Source organism: Ursus arctos, unplaced genomic scaffold (genome assembly GCF_023065955.2).
Source record: "Ursus arctos isolate Adak ecotype North America unplaced genomic scaffold, UrsArc2.0 scaffold_34, whole genome shotgun sequence".
Taxonomy (NCBI): Eukaryota; Metazoa; Chordata; class Mammalia; order Carnivora; family Ursidae; genus Ursus; species Ursus arctos.
Window position 1 is genome coordinate 6,134,481 of NW_026623030.1, and position 15,580 is coordinate 6,150,060.

The 15,580-nt window shown below is 40.4% G+C and overlaps 1 protein-coding gene across 5 annotated transcripts in view; it reads right to left on the bottom strand.

Annotated features, from left to right (window-relative positions):
• CEP192 (centrosomal protein 192) overlaps positions 1–15,580 on the bottom strand; it is a 139,324-nt gene that overhangs the window by 33,701 nt on the left and 90,043 nt on the right. For all 5 annotated transcript variants that reach the window (XM_048221598.2, XM_048221596.2, XM_048221597.2 and 2 more), the window contains 9 exons: positions 12,393–12,518; positions 12,058–12,201; positions 11,863–11,926; positions 11,291–11,430; positions 11,100–11,192; positions 10,413–10,531; positions 9,361–9,537; positions 4,173–4,263; positions 3,844–4,020 (listed from right to left, as the gene is read on the bottom strand). In XM_048221598.2, the coding sequence (XP_048077555.1) occupies positions 3,844–4,020; positions 4,173–4,263; positions 9,361–9,537; positions 10,413–10,531; positions 11,100–11,192; positions 11,291–11,430; positions 11,863–11,926; positions 12,058–12,201; positions 12,393–12,518 (1,131 nt within the window). The remainder of the gene's footprint in view (positions 1–3,843; positions 4,021–4,172; positions 4,264–9,360; positions 9,538–10,412; positions 10,532–11,099; positions 11,193–11,290; positions 11,431–11,862; positions 11,927–12,057; positions 12,202–12,392; positions 12,519–15,580) is intronic.

Genomic DNA, 15,580 nt, shown 5'->3' on the forward strand with positions numbered 1-15,580 from the left:
CCCACTGAGCAGGAAGCCTAACTGGGGGCCAGTTTGGCCAGCAGGAAGCCAAAGTGCAGACTGGAGGCAGGCTTTAGGTGCCAACGGGTGCTGTCTCTAAGCCAGGCTCCTTCCACAGGGTTCAGCACTACCAGGAAACAAGGATTCAGAGAATAAAATCTATAAATAAAAATGTAGGAAAATAGGTATGCTGCTGGAAAACAAACTTTCCATATCCTTTAACATGCACTCCTTTAAGGGGCACCTGGGTGGCTCAGTCGGTTAAGCATCCAACTCTTGATTTTGGCTCAGGTCATGATCTCAGGATCCTGGGATCCAGCTCCGAGCTCAGTGGGGAGTCTGCCTGAGATTCTCTCTCTCTCCTGCTCCCTCCCCCAGCTCATGCATGTGTGCTCTCTTTCTCTCTCTCTAAAACAAATAAATAGGGGTGCCCGGGTGGCTCAGTCGGTTAAGCATCTGCCTTCGGCTCAGGTCATGATCTCAGGGTCTTGGGATCAAGCCCCCAGTTAGGCTTCCTGCTCAGTGGGGAATCTGCTTCTCCCTTTCCCTCTGCTGCTCCCTCTGCTTGTACTCTCTTTCTCCGTCAAATAAACAAATAAAATCTTAAAAAAAAATTAAAAAATAGAACAAAATAAAATATCTTTAAATAATACACTCCTTTAAAAATGATCTATCATTCCTAATATTAAGCTGTGTTCCAGTGGCATGTGGGTGGCTCAGTTGCTTAAACGTCTGTAACCTGCTGGGGCGCCTGGGTGGCTCAGTCGTTAGGCGTCTGCCTTCAGCTCGGGTCATGAGCCCAGGGTCCTGGGATCGAGCCCCGCATCGGGCTCCCTGCTCAGTGGGAAGCCTGCTTCTCCCTCTCCCACTCCCCCTGCTTGTGTTCCCTCTCTCGCTTTGTCTCTCTCTGTCAAATAAATAAAATCTTAAAAAAAAAAAAAAAGTCTGCAATCTGCTCAGATCGTGGTCTCAGGGCTATGGGATCAAGCCCCGCTCAGGCTCCCTGCTCAGAAGGGAGTCTGCTTCTCCCTTTCCCTCTGCGCTTCCCCCTGTTCACGCCCTCTCTCTCTCAAATAAATAAAATCTTTTTAAAAATAAAATAAAATAAATAAAATAAAATAAAATAAAATGTGTTCCAAAGAATGCCTTGCAAACTTGAAAACATCAATAGCTTGAGTTGTGTCATACACTTAAAAGAACACTTTGAAAAATTAAATTTAGGGACCTCCTAAACTGGTATTGGCTTGCCAAAATGAGTAAAGATTGGTAGCATTCTAAAGTGCTTCAGATCTGAAGCGCCTACAAATCCTTCCTCATTCAGAGTGACTCTCGGTAGTTTTGAAAACCAAAACTGTTTCTAATTTCTCTTTCCACAGAAACTTCCCAGTAAATTTTATGTATGAAACTAGAAAATAATGGGAAGAGTTCACTTTTGAAAACACTCAATATAAGTATTCTTCCTGTGTTTCAAAGTCTAAGGAATCGCAAATAACTGCTGAGTAAAAGGTTAAGGAATGATGAAATGAAATCTGACCGATGCTAACAGACCCAAAGATTCAAGAGGAAAAACTGCTCTAGGCGGGGTTTCTGAACCTCGCACTATGGACATCCTGAGCTACACCACTCCTTGGGGTGGGGGCCATCCTGCGCCTTGCAGGAGTTTAGCTGCACCCCTGGCTTCTACTCACTAGATGCCAGTTGCACCCTTTTCCCACCTACAGTTACAACCAAATATGTGTCCACGTATTGCCAAAAGTCCCCTGGAAGGTAAAATAGCCTCTGACTGAGAAGTGCTGCTCTATAGGACTGGAAAGCAGAGGTGGTATGAACACCTAGAGCCTGCACAATAGATAAAAACGGGCTTTGCCGTCAGGCAGTCTGAATTTGAACCCTGGACCACTTACTGCCTTGTAAGATGCAAGATCATGGCAAGCAGCTCTCTAGGTTTGTTTCCTTATGTATGGCATGGAGGCAGTGGTATTATCTCAGTTGTTTTGAAGATCAAGTGTGATAATTCATGCAGGGATGATGAAGAACAGTGCCCGACATATACTCAGCATGCACTAAATGTGTCTTTATTGCAGTCCCATAATGCTTTATGGTACACAAAGCATAATTTCACTTGTTTCTCAGAACCAAACCAGGAAGATAAATGAGTGAAGCACGGCAAGTGGAGATTGATCCGGAGTGAGTGTGAAGAAGAGAGGCAGGGCTACTCCCAATCTCATCACTAGAGTTAAGTGCTCTTCCACCACGGTACCAGGTTCCTCATCTCCACAAACATACAGCAGTGCTGCTGGTCCAAGCCTTCTTGTCAGGTTAATAAAGCCATATTCATCTGTGTACTTCAGGTCCCCATTCAGACCACCTCTGAGAGGACAGGCATCTACGCAGGCAGACTCCCCTAGGATCCTGGTTTGTTTTAAGGGGACATCAGCCTGAACTTCTGCTTGGTGACTGTCAAATCAAATGGTCCTGCCCTAAATCACCAGGGAATTATTAGTTCTCCAGAAATTCTTACTTAAGAATAATCTTAACACCTTGTCTAGTCAACGTGAAACTAATGGAAATATACTCAGCATAGTCTGAAAGACACAGCCCATCTGGTCCTCTCCACAAACTACTTGATTCTTACTTGAAACCAGACTGTCAGGATATGTGGTACTTCAGCATTGTGCCCTCGTCTCACGTAGAAGAATGTTCTTCCTAAAGACGACCACTGACAGCCCCCTTTTTTTTTTTTTTTAAAGTAAACCCTACCCCAACGTGGGTCTAAAACTCAGAATCCCAAGATTGAGAGTCACATGCTCTACTGATGACCGAGCCAGCCAGGCACCTGACCACTTATATCTTTAAACAATTTTGCCCACCACAGCTCATGGGGCCAAGTGAAGAGCTCCACAGAGAATATGTCAAGCTTCAGCATCAAACAAAGCTAGATTTGCCATTAAGATCAACTGTTTAAAAAACCGTTTCGGGGGTACCTGGGTGGCTCAGTCAGTTAAGGGTCCAACTCTTGATTTCGGCTCAGGTCATGATCTCAGGGTTATGAGATCAAGCCCCGTGTTGGGATTCTTTCTCCCTCTCCCTCTTCCCATCCCCCCTCCCTGTTCACTCTCTCTCTCTCTCTCTCAAAAAAAACAAAACAACAACAACAAAAAAACCCTACCTTTTAAGCATTGCTAATATTGTAATCATTACATTCCTTCTCTAACACTAGAAAACGGACCAACATTTTAGTTGTAGCCCCAGAGCCAAAAACTGTGTAGTTTTAAGGTATGCACTTTTACGGAGTGTGTGTTTGACCACCCCATCCTTTCTTTTCTCAATGATTTACCACCTTTATCTCTCACTGCTCTAAATATATCTAAAGAAATGAGTTGAAAGCCTTTTTAAAAATTATGTTGGGAAGAAACAAAATATAAAAAGCTCTCGTCTTTGTATCCCTAGTTCTGGAACAGAGTCTAGTAAACGGTGTCAATAGGTATTTTGCTGAATTGAAAGAACACAATTTACTTGGAAAGTCAGTAACTTAAGCAGTTTGATCTGGTTTCACCAAAACATGTGTTCCTGTAAAGTTGGGTACATTTCAAAATTCTAAACTGAAATGAAACTTAAAGGCATGAGAAGAGACAGCTTCCTACAGGAATACTATGGAGACTGCTTTCATAACACAACACTTGTGCAAAGTACATTAATTACTCCCTAACTTGTTTGTGAAGCGAGGCAATCACCTATTCTGACTTATAAAAAGCAGAGTATACATAATTTACCAATATTAAACAAATAGTGACAACATGTAAGAAACTCCATGGGAGGAAAAAAGCAATAAAATCATCTTACCGAGAACTTAATGCCCGGTTGTGATCGAATTCCCAGTTGTTTAATTTCTAGTTTAGCCAACATACAAGATAATCGAGTAGGTGCAAATAACACAGAGATGTGAATGTCTTCTTTTGGACGCATTCTAATCTCACAGTTACTGGTTAGTCGTTCTTCTGAACCAAAAGTGTGCTGAAGCTACAATTTAAAAACAATCACCATATACAATAAAGCAGGAGCCCGAATCAAACTACACCCAACCCAAAGCTTCCAAGTTGAAGCAGCACACTGTGGTCTACACATGTAAGTGGTCTAAAAGAACACGGAACAGCACCATGTACTCTACAAACCTGAAAGCAGTCCTGGTCTTGTCCTCTAATGAGCAGTCGCAGATGCTGGGTTGTAGATGTACAATTATTCCGTAAAGCTAGCTTCTGAAGCCTAGAAACAATTACACATTGTAAATGTAGATTTCCGCTGTGGATACTGCTGCAACTATAAAACCAAAGCCAATTAAAACTGACCGCACTGTTTAGAGATGGACTGCATTACATATGCCACTTATTAGCAGCCTGGAAAGGTATCTCCAACAGTCCTAAGATTCCACATTTCTGAAAACATACTCAAAACATACTCACCTGGTCAGAGAAACTCTTTGGTTTAATCATCCTCCTATTATAGCTCCTTAGCGGACCTTATTATTTATACTATACATATAAGTCTTATCTGTCTTGTAAAACAATCAAATGAAAATCCAGATTAACAAAATCATTAAGTTGCTAAGTCAATACCGTGCTTAGCTTGAATTCCAAGCTTTCACGGGAACAAGGAGTCCCAGGCACACTGCTTATATTTTTCACTCTAAGAGACTCATTTGTACAAAGTACTCTTTTAAACAGTACATTGAATTAACCATACTTTAAAAAAGTTATAATATGCAAGTACAATTGACTTAGGAATAACAGCTGGCTAGTGGTAAAAAAAAAATCCTTCAATCTTTGAAAATACATGAATCCTCTCTTCATTGGGAGAATAGAAAATCATGAGTAAATCTCCATTTTATTCAAATTTTGAATATTGGCAGTTACATTATTTAAACTGTGGTCTATGTCTTGTCCCACTGGGGATAAAGGGGAACGGTTGCTGAGCTTAACCTCAGAATAAAATCTAAGACCTTCCACTATCAGAGTACCCGAGAAAAGCATTCACAGGAACACTGACTGGGAAAGATTTACTGAAAAACAGAATTCCTTTTTTTTTTTTTTTAAAGATTTTATTTATTTATTCGACAGAGATAGAGACAGCCAGCGAGAGAGGGAACACAATCAGGGGGAGTGGGAGAGGAAGAAGCAGGCTCATAGCGGAGGAGCCTGACGTGGGGCTCGATCCCATAACGCCGGGATCACGCCCTGAGCCGAAGGCAGACGCTTAACCGCTGTGCCACCCAGGTGCCCCTGAAAAACAGAATTCCTTAAAAGCTTTTATATTTTATCTATTTTTAAAGAAATGTGGTTATCATTTTCAAGCAGTAGAGCTATCAATTTGGGGGGGTTCAGTGTCTAGTTTTAAAAAGGAACTATACAAAATAAAAAGGGTTAACTTCTTTATTATATAGGGTCCACACAAATTAATAAGAAAAAAATACTAAACCCTAACCAACAAATAGCCAAAGTACATACGCAGACTTATGCGAGAGAAACCTGAATGAATGAATGAATGAATGAATGAATGAATGAAAATATGGAAAAATGCAGAACTTCAAAAATCCAAAAACATTGGAATAAAATAAACACTGTGTTTATTTATTTATTTATTTATTTATTTATTTATTATGGTATGTTAGTCACCATACAGTACTTTAGTTTTTGATGTAGTGTTCCATGATTCATTGTTTGCATATAACACCCAGTGCTCATTGCAATATGTGCCTTCCTTAATACCCGTCGCCTGGCTAACCCATCCCTCCATCCCTCTCCCCTCTGAAACCCTCAACCTGTTTCCTGGAGTCCATAGTCTTTCACAGTTCCTCTCCCCCTCTGATTTCCCCCCTTCAGTTTCCCCTTCCTTCGCCTAATGTCCTCCATGCTATTTCTTATGTTCTATATATAAGTGAAACCATATGATAATTGTCTTTCTCTGCTTGACTTATTTCACTTAGCATAATGCTCTCCAGGTCCATCCATGTCGATGCGAATGGTGGGTATTCATCCCTTCTGATGGTTGAGTAATACTCCACACTATATATGGACCACATCTTTATCCATTCTAGTCTGTTGAAAGGCATCTCAGCTCCTTCCACAGTTTGGCTATTGTGGACATTGCTGCTACGAACATTGGGGTGCATGTGCCCCTTCTTTTCACTACATCTGTATCTTTGGGGTAAATACCCAGTAGTGCAATTGCTGGGTCATAGAGTAGCTCTATTTTTAACTTTTTGAGGAACCTCCACATTGTTTTCCAAAGTGGCTGTACCAACCTGCATTCCCACCAACAGTGTAAGAGGGTTCCCCTCTCTCCACATCCTCTCCAACATTTGTTGTTTCCTGCTTTGTTAATTTTTGCCATTCTAACTGGTGTAAGGTGGTATCTCAATGTGGTTTTGATTTGAATTTCCCTGATGGCTAATGATACTGAACATTTTTTCATGTGTCTGTTGGCCATTCATATGTCTTCTTTAGAGAAGTGTCTGTTCATGTCTTCTGCCCTGAAATACCACTTTAGACCACTTTATCCTTAGAAAATATGATTTTAATTTATTAATTATCATTTCTATCTATAATTGAGGCAAAACCCATTACTCAATGAGAACACCGCCCCCCCGCCCCCCACTATATATGATTTTTTTCCTCTTTACTCTAACCTCTCCCAGCATTTACTGGGTCACAGCCTCTGACTGCTTCGTAGGACATTTCTAATGGACAGAAAATAGGAAGATCTCTTTCTAAGCAGACAGAACACCACTTTATCATAAACTCTGCTGCAACATCTTTACAAAGGAGTAGCACAAGATACTTGGAGTGGAAAAAATCATTCTGTGCAAGACACTACAATGGAGATAAGGGGACTACAGAAACTCAAGTCCATAGTTTAGCTAGGCAGGCACTGCACCACATACTGTGCATACATTAGCATGCTTCCTATGGAGCTACTGCCTTCAGCAAGCCAACTTTTAGCCACCAGGTGCTGGTGCTAAGCATCCAAGGACTACGGTAGTGTCCTTCTCACATGACTGGCAAGCTCCTCCAGGCTGAGGTAAGACACCTAGCCAACTATAAACAGGGGGCATGACAGCTCTTCAGGTCAATTCCCTGTGCAGGCATGGGGCTTACACTTCCATCTGTTGGACTAGAAGGCAGTCCACGAATCTCCATGAGGAAGGGAAGCCAAGAAATAAAGAAGGACAGCCTGAAGTCCCTTCACTCAAGTGAGTGACAGGGAAAAAGTGCCACTGACAAGTCCAGAAGTATGCACAAGACAGTGCCCCCATTTTCAACTTAACTAATGTAATTTATTTTTTAAAAAAAGTTTAGCACACATTAATTTTGTTTCAGATAAGTTGTAAGATTTTAGGATGTTATGGCATCTGGAGCAGCTAGATTTTAAGATTTCTACCATATTGATCAATTGCTGCAAATTTTATCACAGGCGGGGAATTCTGTCAGGAACAACACAAGGATGATGATGACTCTTATTGAGCTCTCTTCTGCCTTTGATTAAAGGAAAGAACAATAATAGAGTAAGCTGTTTATCAATGGAGACACTCAAGAACTGATGCTTGCCAGAGTCTGCTCTGTATGGTTGACTATGGTTGCCAGGGCATACTGGAGAGTGAATTTTCTCTTCCTTTTACTTAGACATCAATGGCTGATCTGAACAGCTAAGTTATTTTGGCCACCTTCCACAACACAGAACTTCAAGGTCTCAATCACTATTTGTACATATACTGGAGTAGACCACAAATTAATGTTTCAAGGAGAAATCTGGCATACAGGACATTGTTCAGGTTCAACTGTACAGAACTGGAAAAATCCTCTCTACAGCAACATGCCCTTGTTCAGCCCTTCCTTTCAATGTGTATTCCATCTTAACTGGCTACAAAAGGCATATGACATGACCAACAAAAGGAGCTACTAAAGAGGGCACAATACCTCAAACCCCCTGCCATTCAGGATTTTTTAAAGGTCTAGCGGAGAGAATCTTTACTGAGAGCTGCTTAAAGACACACAGCCCACCCTTCTTCTAGGGGCCTAAGCTGTCTCAGTCAAGCCACCACATGCTTTAGTACCCAAACAACACCGTTAGCTGAGTGTTCACATGTGACGTGTCCAGACTGGACTGAGTACCTCAAAGGGGGAGCATCCTGATAGGGGTATTTCCTGTGACGTTGTTTGACTTTGAGACTCACTATACTGTATGGATCTCTCTTTAAAAGGACCCTGGAAGAAACACCTTCCTGAAGTCTGTAGCAGGAACAGCTATACTCTCTCCCACAGTAACTGGTTTGTTTTTAACCTTTGAACACTGTGACTTGTTCCAGGATGATGGGGGAAGGGTCAGAACCAAGACCCACATCAAGGCAAGTGTACAGGGTCTGCAGGTGAGCCTTTGGGCACTACCGTTATGGTGACCATGTCTTATTTTCCCCCAGCAGTCAGCCCTCAACTGTTTTTATCTTCCTGTGTCTTTTTGAAAACTGCTTTTGGAACGAGACAAGGTACATATGACTACATGGACGGTTAAGCAGATGTATGAACGCTATAAAGTAGGGAGGTTCAATCTGATGCTTTTTGCACTGACAAAACTATAATTTTAAAGAAGTACCTATCGTACAGACTCAGCCAGACGTTTCTTATCTCTCAGGTGCCACAGAAATGTATGGGTAAAACATTTAGGTCAAACACAAAAATGCAAAATAGGGAAGAGGAAACACTGAAGTTTAATCATTACTAGGTTATTAATTAGTGATATTTGAGGCTGGTAAAAAACATTTTAGCTATGTTGCTAAGCTTATGAAAGGAAAAATATTTTACCATACTATATATTATGTGCCAATTTATTAACTTAAGAGTTCATATTCAAAATGTATAAATCAAAGTACACATAAAAATAAGATTCAAGATGTAATTCACATTAAACTATGACAGAATATATCTCCTCTATTAAAGACTCCTTATACTCAAGTACAAAGAATTTACCAACTACTTTGTAAACTCCTTAAGCTGAATGCAAGGTGTCCGATTATTTTTTCTTCCTACCTTTCGACAGGGCTTTCCAGAGAGAACAAAGAAACTTAATTGCTTAAATTTGGTAATCAGCAGCGAAAAGAGCTTAAGAAAACGGAAACTTATTTTTTTGGATTGCAGAGGTGAAAATTTTAATTAAAACATTCTGAATGAATGATAGGAAGATTAAGGAATAGAAGACAGCTTTATTTCAACTCCAAAAACATTAACGTGGTCATAATTATCACAGTGGAGACTAACGCTAGGTAATGTCAGCAGAATCTTCACGTGCAGAGGCTGCTACATGCATACTTACTGCGTTCTACCCAGAGGGACACCCCCCCAGGCCAGAAACTGCTTGTTGGACAAAATCGATGGAACATCTGAGCAGCAAGAGCCAGGCGTCAGAGGTTTATTTCCTGAAGAAACCACTTCACCTTTTAACGCCACTTCATACTGAGGTCCAAATGGCTGCACGAATATTTTTAAGATCCTAACAAAGAAAACCATCTAAGTTGAATGTCCAGAATTCAATTTTATTGGCATCTATTCCCCACAGGCTTCCTTTGTCCCAAGAGACGGAACTGGGTGCTGAGGATACAATGACATTCGCACCCTTAGAGCTTACATTACAGAGAAGAATACAGACAAGGAGACAGTCACAGTACCATCTACGTAACAGGAGAGGGGAAGTTCACGGGGCCACAGGAGTATTACCAACTACTACTTATGAGGAGTTTGGGAGGAGCTGAGGAAAGTTCCTAGATGAAAGAGTTAACCAGTGAAGTTGCGGGCACGCACTCCAGGCACAAGTATTCACGTCTGTGCAGGCCGGCTGTTTTCTGTCAGGTCACAGGAGCAGACTGAGCGCACTAAGGCATTCTGTAACCCAGGTGGAGGGCAGGCCACGTGTGTCTCAGGACAACATGCTCTGTTTACGAATCACAATGCTGCTCTGACCACTATCCGGTAATATTCACGTATGATTTGGGCACCAAAATGTCACAAACCTGGAGAAGGGGCGGGGTGGGGTTGGGGGTGGGTAAGCATCTTAAACTAACAGCCACTGGCAATGGTTTCCTTGGAGAGCAAGGAAAGGTTACTGAGAAACATCAAGACCGACATTTTATATTTACTTTTGTCAGAATATACTTGAAAATAGTAATTACTTAATTTTTAGTCAGCTGGTTATAAAGGAGTTTTAGTAAAAAAAAGAAGAAAATCTGAGGCAAAAAGAGGTTAAACAGAGCTTTATTATCTATTAGGTGAGATAAAACATGTACTCTATCATTCTGGCTATGGACTGAAGCATATTGGCTGTTTTGAGAGAAGAGTAAAAACTTGTCATTATAAATAATTTTATATTACCTTTCCTCACAGGCTTTGGGGTCCTTTGGAGTAAATGTAACTGTAACTTCGTGTTCTTCTCCAGGTTTAAGGAACAGATTCTCTGGATCCACTGAAAAGTGACTTCCTTGATCTGGGATCTAAATATTTATACAATTATAACTAAATGCCGACTTAGGCAAATGTGGTTTTTACTCCGTTACTCTCATTTTTTCATTTACTCTGATAGGTTATTTTTCCCTTCTGCCTTCTCTGTCACTGCCCCGCCTTGTCTTATTCTCTTGGAAAGGGCACTTCCTCTTCCGTAATAAACTTCATCTCCCACCCCATGACATTCCATGACATTCCTGTCACTAATACCCTCTTGCTCACCCACATGTCTCGGAAATAACGTCTACATATGTGATCACTCTCCTCCACTTCCACCTACCCACAGGATAACACACACATTTTTCAGGAACTAATCTAGAACTTGGTTCTTACATATAGAGCATCAGATGTCAAAATTAAAGTGCCCTGCCATCTATTTCAATCTATTTCATACTAGTGTAACCCCCAGCTTTTAAAGCACTCACATAGGTTCTTCTGTTTGATCCCCATGGCGCTCTGCCAAGGTAGGCAGCTGAGCAACCTTCAGAATGTGAGGAGATACTCAGCCTCACAGTCTGAGGAAATACTATGGCATTGCATTCTGACACAAATTCTTACCTTGATATCTAAGTAAACGTTAATATTCCCAGCATTTTTCAAAGGTAAGTGCTGCTTTGTTGAGGAAGCCATACTGGCAAACAAGTGCATAGTCTAGAGGATGGGGTAAAACCGACATTTTAAATAATGTCACAATTAGAATGAAATCAACCTGAACATAAAATCATGGCAAAAAGAAGAGTTTAGGGTACCTGTAAGTCTTTTGGAGCGTGTATCCTAGCTATTCCTGTTCTTGCTTGAAGACCAACACTTTTAATGACTGGTGTAGGGTTTGGGCTATCAACTTCTATATCGATTCTTGCCAAGAACTCTTCTGCTGAGTCTAAAATCTCTATAAAAGTTCATTCTTTTAGTTCAGAGACCAGAGAGTTATTTAATTCTAAATGCCTCATGTGGTCCAACGCTATGTCCTCAGAGGTCACGAGAAATTCTAAGCAAGATGACCTTTTAAAGAATTCAAACAGGGATAGAAATGCGTGGAGGGGAAAGGAGAAAAGAAAGAAAACATCCAACTGGTAGATGTGATAAAAATCAGCGAACAGAAAAGATCCCAAAAAGTTTTCAGTGGTACTCGCTGGGGTTACCCATACATGGGTTTGACCCAAAACAGCATGCATGCTCTCTGCCCCATTTAAAAAAAAACATAAAATATTTGACAAATTACTCAAAGTATTCACATTTACTGATGAAGGAAATATGCCTTAACTTTGTGGTTTATTTAGCTACAGAGTAAAGCAATTCCCAAAAAACATACACATGATACCTGAAGAAGTGATCCGTTTCCTTGGACTATGGAAAAGAACCCAAATGATCAGAAATTCTGGATCCTGTAAAATAAAATAAAATAAAATAAAATTTACACTAGCATTAAGGTTTAAGTCTTAATGAAAGATAAGCTGTTTGGAAACTTAACTTCCTCTTTAATTCAAAGCCAGTGCTGCAACCCCCCCCAGCTTACCTGTCCATCATAACTGGCAGGCATCATGTGGTTGACCACAGAAGGAGCTGCCAGCTGAGCAATCACGTCGACATATGGAGCTGTTTTCAGAGAAGCATGGACGGGTGCCTTGGAAAACGTGAAGCAGCGCCAGGCTATGGCGTTCTGTTCAGAAATAGAAGAATCCGTTTCAATAAAGCCAATAGTACAATGTTGGTGTGATGTTAAATCTGTTGACAGAATCCTTAACAAAAAAATTTACTGCCGTAAGAAAAATTAATCAAGAATGATATCAGGAGTGTACAATTCCCAATCAATGTGCTCTGTAAAGTTTCTTACTGTATGTTAGTACTTACAGCATTAATAACAAGTCTGATTGGCACAGTGGCATGAGTCTTGTTTATCAATTTTAATGGCAGAGCTTTCCAGCCACCGTAAGTCAAGTCGCCAAAATCAAGAACATCTTTCTTTTCTGTTTCTACCTAATTATGAAAGAAAAGACTGATTTCTAAAAAGCAATATATCAACAAATACCACAGCTTATATTCATATCACTGTTCTTTACAGCCACAAATAGTCAGCATTCAATGTAAACTTACCTAAGCTTCCCTAGGCCATTTACGACTGTTATTTTCTACAAAAATAAATGTTAAATTCTTTGTTTGAGGTAGTCTATGTATCCAAATATAAACTATAGAACAAAGCAATACATTTGTTGTTGCTACTTTGAAAAGACTGTTAGATCTTAAGACAAACTGACAATAAGCTTCCCTTCAACGAGCTATGAGTTCTATTATTATACAATTTTAGCTTCTCAATTCCCTTCAAAATATATGTTGGCATTTTCAGATTTAGTCCAAATTTCTGACAAAACTGAAAATGTTTAAAAGGATATCAAAATAGACATATCAAAAGTTTAAAATGAGTGCCTGTCATCATGACAGATGACTTCTTTAAACACTGGAGAACCACCTAACATAGACCCCTCACACCCACACATACAGAAATGTTGGATAATATTTAAAATACACATAAATTTCTTTAGCCTGGTCAAATATAAAGGGAAATAAAAAACAGACTTGCAAATGGGAGCTGACTTCCATGGTGGTCCATGAAGGTCTGGGATCAACCCACTCCCAAGGGAGTTGAGCTTCAACACCCTCCTGAGAACAGAAGGTAGGACTCTGAGCTTGTTGTGGGCAGGGTGAGGCTGGAATGTAATTTGAGCTTCCTGCATCAAATGCAGAAATTCAAAGAAGTGCCCTTTTAAGAAAAGGGACCTGGAAAAATTCTGTTTACACGTCTGAGGCCAGGAGGCGATAACGGGGAAGTTTGTCCAGAGATGGGCAGATGTTAGAAGATCATTTGTAGGAAAGAAAAGCCCAGGCCTACACCACAGTAGGCATGGGAGCTCTAAGCTGAAAAATCACTGAAACCTTTAGTGCCCCCAGCATTTATACAGAGTCCTCTCCCTGGACACTTTGAAAAACCAGGACACATGGGATTTCTATAGCAAAGAGCAGCCTCCATGACGTGAACTCACATTTAAAAAATTTAAATTTAAATTATCAGGGATGCCTAGGTGGCTCAGTCAGTTAAGCATCTGCCTTCAGCTAAGATCATGATCCCAGGGTCCCGGGATCAAGCCCTGCATCAGGCTCCCTGCTCAGCGAGGAGCCTGCTACCCCCCTGCTTGTGCTCTCTTTTTCTCTCTGACAAATAAATAAATAAAATCTTTAATAAATAAATAAAATTAAAAATTTAAATTATCAATTCAAAAATTAGAAACCACATGAAGAAAATAATCGGGAAGACTAGCAAAACTAGCAGAAGAATCAGCACCTGAAAAACTAGAAATGATCTAGATTAACTATAAAATAAGTACATTTTTTTTTTTTTTAAAGATTTTATTTATTTATTCGACAGAGATAGAGACAGCCAGCGAGAGAGGGAACACAAGCAGGGGGAGTGGGAGAGGAAGAAGCAGGCTCATAGCAGAAGAGCCTGATGTGGGGCTCGATCCCAGATCACTGGGATCACGCCCTGAGCCGAAGGCAGACGCTTAACCGCTGTGCCACCCAGGCGCCCCAGTACATTTTAAATACAGATAATAGAGGGGCGCCTGGGTGGCTCAGTCGTTAAGTGTCTGCCTTTGGCTCAGGGCGTTATCCCAGTGTTCTGGGATCAAGCCCCGCATTAGGCTCCTCCGCTGGGAGCCTGCTTCTTCCTCTCCCACTCCCCCTGCTTGTGTTCCCTCTCTCGCTGGCTCTCTCTCTTTCTGTCAAATAAATAAATAAAGTCTTTAAATAAATAAATAAATAAATAAATACAGATAATAGAGTCTGTTAAAAAGGTAAAAATAGAAGATTCAAGAAACAATGAGCAAAAAAAATGTATAAATAGCTTGATCAATCCATTACAAAAAGTTCAATGTTGGAGTTTTAAAACATTTGGGACTAAAGTATTAGTCAAAGATTACAGAAGGAAAAGATCAACATTAAAATGACTGTAGCTTTTTGAGTTGTTTGGGCTAGAACAGAGCTCTTGATTAATTTTATACCTGAGTAACCAATCTGAATAAAAAGGGAATAGAAATGTGTAACTTCCAAACTAATACAAAAGAAGGATGAAAGAGAATTGTTACTTTAAAAAGGAACGATTTCACTTAGAAGATAAAATGATCTTGAGTCTAAACGTTTGCACATAACTAAAGAGCTCAGAATACCCAAGACAAATATCAAAAGAACTATAAGGAAAAAGAGACAAATCCACAGACACCTCTCTCAGAGGCCAAAAGACTAGAACCACATAGTAATAAATCAGAGCTAAAGGATACGCGAAAGAATTCTGCACTCAAGAGAAAGAAGAGCCATTCTTTTCAAGCACACAAGGAACATTAACATAAATTGAGCACATACCACAGTATGGAATCTCTCTCTCCTTCCCCCCCAACTCACATTCTGACTCTAGTGTGGGGTACGCAATGGGAAGTGGCAGCTGAAACATTCCCAACACGTCTGGAAACCATAAATGTACTTCAGGGGTGTTTGGGTGGCTCAGTTGGTTAATCCTCCAACTCTTGGTTTCGGCTCAGGTCATGATCTCAGGGTCGTGAGATCAAGCCCCACATCAGACTCCGCATTCAGCAGAGTCTGCCTGAGATTCTCTCCCTCTTCTTCTACCCCTCCCCCCACTCATGCACATACTCTCTCTCAAAATAAAAATAAAATCTCAAAAAAAAAAAAAACCCAAAGAAACTGTAAATATACTTTAAAATGCCTAACAAACCCCAATTTCCCCAACAGATGATCCAAAGTCTTCTCTGGCCAGACTTAATACATAAATCTTTAACAATATGGATGAAATAGCTAGCTGACTATATTCACTGGTCTTGGTACACATATATGTAATATAATATTTCAAAAAACCATCTACATTTAGAAATATTGCTATTTCCACTTTCTATTTGAATCAAGAGTTCAACAACTATTACTTGAGCCCCTACTATGTGCCAAGCACTATTCTGGAAATGAACAAGAGACAC